General features: G+C 42.1%; 1 protein-coding gene across 6 annotated transcripts in view; it reads right to left on the bottom strand.

Annotated features, from left to right (window-relative positions):
- The window catches only part of LOC149320191 (disintegrin and metalloproteinase domain-containing protein 21-like), a 57709-nt gene continuing 47888 nt past the window's right edge, over window positions 1-9821 (bottom strand). For all 6 annotated transcript variants that reach the window (XM_089513099.1, XM_089513101.1, XM_089513096.1 and 3 more), the window contains 6 exons: window positions 8656-8839; window positions 6144-6221; window positions 4330-4441; window positions 2407-2506; window positions 2198-2246; window positions 1-219 (listed from right to left, as the gene is read on the bottom strand). In XM_089513099.1, coding sequence (XP_089369225.1) covers window positions 148-219; window positions 2198-2246; window positions 2407-2506; window positions 4330-4441; window positions 6144-6221; window positions 8656-8839 — 595 coding nt within the window. In that variant the 3' untranslated portion in view covers window positions 1-147. The remainder of the gene's footprint in view (window positions 220-2197; window positions 2247-2406; window positions 2507-4329; window positions 4442-6143; window positions 6222-8655; window positions 8840-9821) is intronic.

The raw sequence follows: 9821 nt of genomic DNA, 5'->3' as shown, positions 1-9821 counted from the left end.
GTGTTTTATTGGGAAACAGGAGAGACAAAGCAAGGAAACAGAATGCTTTTTAAAAGAGTACCACAGGGAAACAGAAAAGCCATAGGTGGGACTGAATGCCTTCTGCTTGGAAGCTCTGGTTGTGATTATTCAGGTATCAAAAGCGTTCTATTTTGTTGTGGGAGAAGTCAAGTCCAGTTTCCCCTCCTTGGGTTTCAGTGATGGGGCCCCAATGGACTCCTGGAAGAGAAGAAATTCAGCTCTTAGCCTCTCGCAGGGGGCACTCAGAGGGTACCTTATATACTTGGCTATAAGTCAACCTCATGTATAAGTCAAGGACAGGTTTGGGGGCCAAAATTATGGATTCTGATATGACTCATGGATATGTCGAGGGTAACACTTAGGGGCATGAAATGAAGAATGTAAAGGAAAGGAAAACAATACCAAAAACCCTACAGACAGAACTATTTATGCTTGTAGTAAAGGCTGGATGGATGAGAGTGTAGAAGAGGGTCAGTGCTTCCACAGCAGATTAAACTTTTTTTGTTCACCTGGGGATAGTTGCATATACAGATATATATGTGTACACACACACACATGAGTAAAAGTATAGTACTTACATTGACCCGTAGATAAGTTGACTCAGTTTTTTGGGGTCAGTTTTTTAATCTAAATGTTTAGACTTATACATGAGTATATACAGTAATTTAGTGGGCAACAAATTGCCTTCTTAAGTGTTGGAAGCATCGTCTGCACTGCTGGGATTTCCCCCTCCCCACTTTGTCTCCTCCCAAAAGAACTTGCATTTCTTGTTGCATAACACTGAGAATCTGCAGAGCCGCATTGCGCATGGCATAATAGGAGTGCACCTCCATTCTGTTTGATTAACTTTTCTCTGATCTGGTTTGTTCTTTATTCCTCTCATTAAATTACTTAGGTGGGTATTTTAGCAATGCTAAAATTAAACTCTGGATTAAGAGTGGGCACAATTTGCCTTAAGACTGTAAGAACAAAAAACAGCACTTCTGGATCATTTCACAGGTGGCCTCTAGTCCACCATTCTGTTTAGAGTCGCTTCCTCATTTAAGGCTCTATCTGCATGGGCCAAATAAAAAAATCCCCCCACCTCTGTTTCCAGAGGGATGAGTCTGGGCAACTCAGGGCCCAAACTGCAGTTCTGGTGTGAACTCTCTGGGTGACATCTGGCCAGCTCAGCACTGAACCTGCCATATACACATTTTAAAAATCACCGTTTTGCTCTGGATCTCCCCAGAAGATCCAGAGCCCTTCACTGCGACACCAGGTGGCTGTTTATCCCATAGTTCCTGGACATCGGTTCCCTGCATGCAACTGAGGAAGTAGACCAAGTCTACAAAAGCTTTGGTCCTTCCTGGGCACCAGCTCACTACATGCCTCTGAGAAAGCAGACAAAGGGGCTTAACAGACCACTCCTAAGGAGTGGCCTGCAGCTGCCCCTTTTAGCGTCAGATCGGGGCCGTGGCAACTACATGCCGCAGCCCTGACCTGGCTTTTTCGCAGTGCAAAAAGGAGCCGCAAAAACAGCTCCTTTTTGCGCCACAGAAAGGGTACCATAGCTGTCGCTGCTGTGGCTTTTTGGCACTCCTTTGGCACTGCATCATCTGGATGCAATGCCAGAGCAGTGCCATGATGCCACCCACCAAACAAAACAAACAAGCTTCATTTATATACCGCTTCATACCGCCTAAGCAGTGTCTAAGCAGTTTACAACTGTAAGCTAATTTCCCCCCAACTATCTTGGTACTCATTTTAGCTCCCTCCTCGGAAGGATGCAAGCCTGAGTCAAGCTTGAGCCCTTTTGCTGGTCTTGAACTCGCAACCTTGTGGTTTTGAGTGAGTGGCTGCAGGACAGGCATTTAATCACTGTGCCACCAGGGCTCCTATTTAACCACTGCGCCACCCACTGGCACGGGGAAGGAGTTGGGGTGTGCGTTGTGTGTACACCACTGCCCCATTCCGCTCCAATGCCAGCCTTAATGGCTGGTCTGTCGAGACTGCAAGTCTACAAAAGCTTAGACTACAACATCTTTTACTCAGTTAGTCTCAAAGGTACTACTACAAGATCCCTTTGTAGACTGATATTCCAGACTAATACAGCTATGTCCTGTAATCTACCCTCATGGTTTGGAAGTGACATAGAATTAAGACCTTCTACAATAAAAGGCTTTCTGCAACTTACTGTATTGGCTGAATCTGCTGACATTTTTTTCTGGGTCACTTCAGCAAACCTATCGGTGCAAAGTGCAAAGATGTTAGAAGACCTTCAGTGTGGTTCAGCCTTCCAGGCAAGGCCTGAATCATTGCCATCCCTTATCCAGGGGTCTAAAACAAGGGATGCCATCAATGACTTGATCGTCGGATATCCTGGTGAAGGGGAAGTTGACTTACCAAGCCCCCAACTGCTTTTTCTTAAAGGTGGCAGCAAGGCCCAGCATGAAAACCACCAACCCAGCCAGAGTGACAAATCCAATGATGCGGCTTATAGGATCTGGAGGGCGAGAAAGGGAAGTAACAGTTTTGCACCCAGAACCTGAAGGTATAAAGTAGTGTCAGGATGCCAGGCAGTCATTATCTCATGCACAAAAATGCTATGGTGAGGAGTGGGTGGCAGGTCCTGTTGGCTCTCTTCTGTCCTGCCTGATGTACAGTGACAAAAACAAAAACTTTAGGCCCACCAGAGATGCCAACTTACAGCACTGTCTGAGGTAAACACTCTCAGAAGTATTGTATATACTCGATTATAAATTGACCTCATGTATAAATCAAGGTCAGGTTTTGGGGCTAGAATGATGAATTTTGATATGACCCATATATAAGTCTAGGGTAAAATTTAGGAACATGTGACAAAGAATCTATAGGATGTTGCAAAGGAAAATGATGCCAAAGAACTTAACAAAGTTCCAGCACTGTTGATTCATGTTCAACTTGTAGTCTACCAGGACTCCTAGATCCCTTTCACACGTATAAGTCTTCGTAAGCCAGGTGTCCCCCATCCTATATCTATGCATTTCATTTTTTGCCCTAAGTGCAGTACATGTGCCCTGTGTCTCGGTGCACTTATAAAGAAGGTGCCTAAAGGGTATCATCTGCTGCCACTTATCATGATGCAATCTCTACTGCAAGCCTTTGCATCATGTCCAGTGCTGTGACTTAGCAATGTCAGCCATACAAAATATTTTAACCACTGTTTAAGAGAACATTGTTCCAACAGATCCTCCATGTCTTTTTTGAAATTTGGCTCCTCTCCTGCCCTCTTAGGGGAGCTTATGGCTTTTGGAGAAACCATGCAAACTGTTGAGGTGACTTGGTGAAGAAATGGAGGAAGGAAGAAGGAATGCCCTGGACACAAAACATCACTGTAGCGTAAAGCAGATGTTTCAAAATTTGCACACACACACACAATAACTGTACATCTTAAAAACTTGGAGAAATATTTGTAATTATTTAAAAATATTACCCATACTTACTATATCCTGGATGCTCAAAAAATTACAATTATACAATTATAAATGTTTATTATAAGCCTAATCCATCCTGCTTAGATACTGGATGACTCTTTGGTAATAGGATAATTACTCTTGGTCATCACAGGTATATTTGTTTGATTATTATTTTACAATATGGTGTGTTCATATGTGAATTAGATACTCATTTTACTATATTCTCAATTTTTAGCTTCGCTTTACCACTGAGGAAGATGTATGTTGAAACGTGTTTGGATGTTAAGATATTTTCTCTTTTCCATGCATATTTGCACAGTGTATTGCATTGTTTATACACTGTATATTTTGATATAAGGAAATTCTTTGTCATTGCAATATTTGAATGTATTTTAGACGTTAAAATTATTTTTATTTTGTTAACGATTTTTCCTAGACCTTTCTGTTTCTTTTGTTGATTTATTTTAGGTTTAGGTTATCGCCTTGTTGTTTTGATCGGGATATAAATAAAGACAGCCAATATGTTGACATGGTTTGCATGTGGAACTAGGACTCTGGGAAGTCAGGGTTCAAACCCTGCTCTGCCACAGAAACCCACTGGATGACTTTGGGCAAGTCATACTCTCTCAGCCTTACAGGAAGGCACTGACAAACCTCCTCTGAAGAAATCTGGCCAAGAAAACCCTAAGAGAAGGTTGAAGACATATCGATAATAAAGATAAATAATAATAATGGCTCATCAACCATTGAAGCACAAGGCAGAGAGTCCTCGGATCTGACAAGGGCATTGCCCCAAGATACAGAGCTAAATTACCAGGACAGCAGCTGGCAAAGCCCAGTGGAGGCAATGCCAACGGGGGATACAACTTACCCCCATAAGCGGAAGGGGGGCCGCTGTCAATGCTTCCTCCATATCCCTTGCCAGCACAGAAAGGAGGGGCCCATCCATAAGTGCAATGGCAGTTTCCGTTGTTATTACATACCTGCAAAAACACCAAACAGGACAGCAAATAACTTAGAGCAGCAAAGTGTCAGACAAGACCTTGGTGAGAATGGTAAGCGGCAGATGGAGATTAGAAGGGAGCCAAACATGCTAGGTAGTTATTCCTCTCCACTCTCCAAGTAGAAAGAGGTGAAACCTTTGAGAACTGCTGAGAACAAAACAGGACTTTTGGTGGATGGTTCTACCTCCTTTGAATGGTTCCTGAAGCATCTTTAATCTGCCACTGCAGGTGGAAAGAGAAATACAGCTGGGATGACACTCTGTATGTCTGTATTTCTTTTAAAAAACAAACAAACAAGAAATCTGCAAATAAACTGAAGGCACTAGACCTTGTCTGATCTTGGAAGCTGAGCAGTCAGACCTGGTTAGTACTTGGATAGGTGATTGCCAGGGAATCCCTGGTGCTGTAGGCTCTGTTTCTGAGGAAGGAACTGTTTAAATACTTGAAGGGATGTCACAATGAGGAGGGAGCTAACTTGTTTTCTGCCGCTCCAGAGAACAAGACTTGGGACAATGGATGCAAGCTACAGCAAAAGAGATTCCAGCTCAACATTAGGAGGAAATTCCTTATAGTAAGAACTGTTCAACAGGGGAAGATGCTCCCTCAGAGAGTGATGGAATCTCCTTCTTTGGGGGTCTTTAAACAGAGGCTGGGTGGCCATCTGCTGGGTATGCTTTGACTGAGATTTCCTGCATGGCAGAATGGGGTTGGACTGGATGGCCCTTGGGGTCTCTTCCAACTCTATGGTTCTATGAACTGGCAAAACCATCTCTGAGGATTTCTTGCCTAAAAAAACCCTAGGAAACTAATGGGGTCATCATAAATTAACAAGTGGCTTGAAGGCACATACATGCAGCCTAAATACCCTAAAAGTGCCAGTTTGCCTCTGATCTTGGAAGCTAAGCAGGGTCAGTCCTGGTCAGTACTTGGATGGGAGACTGCCAACAAATAGCAGGACTTGTAGGCTGTATTTCAGAGGAAGGAACTGGCCAAACTACCTTTGAGTATTCCTGGCCTAAGAAAACTTTAGGAAATTCATGTGATCACTATAGGTCAACAGGCAATTTGAAGGTGTGCGCACAGACACACACACACAGCACAATGCAACAGCTATGCCAAATTCATTCATTCATTTGTTTATTTATTCATTCATTTATTCATAGGGAGCCCTAGTCCTGCAGCCAGAAGGTTGTGAGTTCAATCCCAGACTAGGCTCCAAGGTGGACTCAGCCTTCCATCCTTTGGTAGGTTGGTCAAATGAGTCTCCAGCTTCTTGGGGGCAGTTGGCTTACACACATTGTAAACCGCTTCGGGAGTGCTAGTTCATTGATAAGTGGTATAGAAATGTACTTGCTATTCCTACTGCTGTTGATTCATCCATCCATACATTCATCCTGCTTTTCTCCCAAGACAGGATTCAAGGTGGCTTACAATAATTTTAAAAAGATTAGCCTAAAACATTAGTTTACAAAAGTTAAAAGAAGAATTAACCAATGATATATTTTTTAAAAGAAAATTATTAAAAACAGTTAAAAACACTTAAAACATGTGTGAATCCTTTCACACCAGTCACAGAATCAAACTCTCTGTGCCTAATCTCAGTGACTACCCTCCTGAGCCAAAGGCCAATGCTACACTGACCCTTCCAGGTCTCAAGGGTTGGCATCCTTTCATTGCTTACCCCATGGTTGTTGCATTTTGAGAAATCGCAATTGTAATCCAGAACTGCCAGGTCAACGCAGGATCGGTTTAAACATATCTAGAGGAAGAGGCACAAGACATTAATTGTGTACAGTGCATTGGCAGTGGGCAAAGCCCGAATCCTAATAATTTGCAAAATGCCAGCTCTGGTAAATACTCCCAGGCCGAGTTCAGGCAAGTATTATCCCCTGCCTGAATGGGAGGGGGTTTTCTGGATGCAGGATAACTTTGTTTCTCTTGGGCTTTGCCTCAGAAATGACATACTGTATATACTCAGCTATAAGTCAACCTCATGTATAAGTTGAGGGCAGGTTTTGGGATCAAAATTAATAGATTTTTCATATGACCTGTTGTTAAGTTGATGGTAAAACCTGGAGGCATACAACAAAGGATCTAAATGATGAAGCAAAGGAAAATGATGCCAAAGAAATCTGGCAGGCATAACTGTTTGGGCTTGCCTTAAAGCCTGGATGGAAGAGAGAGTAAAGGGGTCAGTGCTTCCAAGACACATCTCACTCTTCTCTTTCACCAGCGGATGGTTAGTTTTTTAAAATAAGAGTTAAAATACAGTATTTACATTGACCCATCAATGCGCTTGTAGAAAGTGTGGGATGAGTCCTTCCTGAATCGTTGTTCGTGAAGAAAAGCCAGAGAGACATTGACCCATGGATAAGTCGACCCAGGTTTTGGGGAGGGGTGTCAATTTTTTTACTACAATGTGTAGACTTATACATGAGTGTATACAGTAGTTACAGCTTCAGACTGCCCCACACTAGGAATATAAAAACACAATTTTTCCAATCCTTAATTTAAAAAAAACCAAATATTTATTATGTATTACAAATATTATTTATTTATTTATTTATTTTGAAAAAAGGTATCTTGACCTATCAATGACAGAATTCAGATACATAGCCATGATAGCCTGCAATATCAGTATGCAAAAGGACAATGCATACACACAAAAAAGGCATCTAAGGAAACAGATCTACGGTAAGTCTACAAAAGGTTATGCTACCACTTCTTTCACAGTTAGTTTCAAAGGCGATGCAAGATTCCTTTGCATATTGTCCTGTCAGGTCACTCTGTTGAAAAAATAGTCAACTGCTCTGTGACTTTTAACCTTTCGGGAATTTTGTCTGTGAAAAATTCATTCAAAAACAGTGCCTTTTACACAAAATGCATGTTTTGTGCAAAAAAGGTCATTGTATGCAAAAGACGAAGATGAAAGAGAAGGAAAGAAAGAGCACAGAAGCTGTTATCATTTGGCTGGGAAAGGAGAAAATGTTCATTTTATTTTATTTTTACCCCACCTTTCCCCTTGTAGAACATCCAAGGTGTCTTACAAGCATTTAAAAAATGGGATACAGCTAAAACATTATTTATACAAAAGTAGAAAAAATAATAATTAAAGAACAGTTCAGTTAAAACTTGATAATTAAAACAATATAAAAAAGCACAGGTAAGCACAGCTAAGATGTAATTTTTAACCATACCCTGTTTTTTAAATGCTGAGGGCCACCTTGGATCCTGTATAGAGGAAGGCGAGATACAACATGCAAGTTGAGAAAGGAAGCTAAAAACGCAACCGCATTAAAACCCAAAAGGGCTGGCAAAAGGAAAGGGGAAAGGGGGCTAACCAAACCTCCTGCGGGAGAGAATTCCCCAATTGGGGAGCAGTCACTGAGAATGGCCTGCCTCCTGTGTCCTCACCAAGATGGTGGTGGGATCGAGAGTGAGCCTTCCCTTGAAGATCTTAAAACTCAAGCATTCTCATACAGAGAGATACAGCCTTTTAGATAGTGTAGAATCAAGCTGGATAAGGCCATAAAGGTTTATAACCAGCACTCTGAATTCTGCCCAATGAAGTTGTTCCCATGAAGTGGTGACCAGCCCCAGTCAACAGCCTGGCTGGAGCACTTGGCACCTGGCAGCTCCGCATAGAGTACGTTACAGTACTCCAACCGAGATGTAACCAAGGCCTTTGTTACCGTAGCCAGGTCTTTTAACACATTTTGTTCCAGCACATGAGAACAAATAGTGTAGATTTATACCCCTACCTCAGAAGCCATATCATCTGCCCCATACACTCAGGTCCTTCAAGGGGCATTTACTTTAACTGGCCAGAGCTAGAGGGGTACCCAGAGGAGCTTTTCATCAGCCGCCCCTAGACCGAGGAGTGACCTGCCAGAAGAGATTGGACAGCTAAATACGCTGTTTGGATTTAAAACGGCGTTAAAGACCTATCTCCTCTGGCAGGCCTACCCAGTCGATTTTAAACCATGAATTTTAAATGGATATATTTTAAACTTTTTGTCTGGATGATTTTAAGGTGTCCGAGGTCTATGTGTTTTAATCTATGCTGTACCCTGCATCAAGTCTTGGGTAAAAAATGATGATGATGATGATGATGATGATGATGAGTATTAATAATTAGCTTTAGATGCCACAATCATGTGGCATAGCTGCCTGCAGGCAAGGAATCCAGTTACCTTGTCCGCACCGCAGGTGGTTCCATCTTTCACGGCTCCCAGGTCATAAGAATCCTGACCGAGGTGAAATTCTGTCCCCCAGCACAAGGTACCTTCCACTGGAGTCTGGACTACTCCCTGTCCGGTTGACATTTTTGGAATTCTTTTAATATTAATGCATTGCAGCCGTCCGCAAAGGACATCTCTGAAGAGAAGAACAAAGAGATAAAAACGTGTATCTCCTTCATTCTATCTTGACAGCTGCTGGAGGCTACGTAGGGATCCAAATGGGGAAGAAGCATGGCTTGGCTAATTCACAATTGTCAAATCAACAATGAGAATTGTGGTTCTGGGCACCATAATTCAAGAGGGATGTTGACAAGCTGCAGCATGTCTAGAGGAGGGTAACTGAAAAGGGGCAAGGTCTGGAAACTGCCAAGCCCTAAGGGGAGCGACTTAGGGAGCTGGATATGTTTAGTTTGGGAAAGAGGAGTTTAAGGGGTGACATGATAGTCCTGTTAAAATATTTGAACAGGTGTCATATTGAGGATGGAGCAAGCTTGTTTTCTGCTGCTCCAGAGAATAAGGCACAGAGCAATGGATGCAAAATACAAGAAAAGAGATTCCACCAAAACATTAGGAAGAACGTCTTGAAAATAAGAGCTTTTTGATAATGAGATATGCAGCCTCTGAGTATAGCTGAGTCTCTTTCTTTGGAGGTTTTTAAACAAAGGCTGGACAGCCATCTGTCACAGGGAGCACTTGGATTGTGTCTTCTGCATGGCAGAATATTACTAGGGAGAGGTGGCTGATTCCAGGTTAACTGTGAAGCTATGTCCATTGCTTCTTAACTAGACTGGGGATATCATTTGCCTTGTATGTTCTGAATTACAGGTTGAGTCTCTCTTATCCAAAATCCAAAATGGTCTACATGGATGACTGAGATGGTGACTCCTTTGCTTTCTCATGGTTCAATGTACACAAACATGGTTTCATGCACAAAATTATTAAAAATATTATATGTAAAATTACCTTCAGGCTATCTTTAGTGGAAGTATATGGATCAAAAATTTGTGGATGCTCAAGTCTCATTACAGACAGTCAGCTTTCTATATTCACGGATTTTTTTTATCCACGGATTCAAGCATCCATGGCTGGAAAATATTTTTAAAAATATATAAATTCCA

Source organism: Sceloporus occidentalis, unplaced genomic scaffold (assembly GCF_023333645.1).
Source record: "Sceloporus occidentalis isolate IW3139 unplaced genomic scaffold, rSceOcc1.0.p SCAF_2, whole genome shotgun sequence".
Taxonomy (NCBI): domain Eukaryota; kingdom Metazoa; phylum Chordata; class Lepidosauria; order Squamata; family Phrynosomatidae; genus Sceloporus; species Sceloporus occidentalis.
This window is presented reverse-complemented; position numbering and strand designations above follow the sequence as displayed.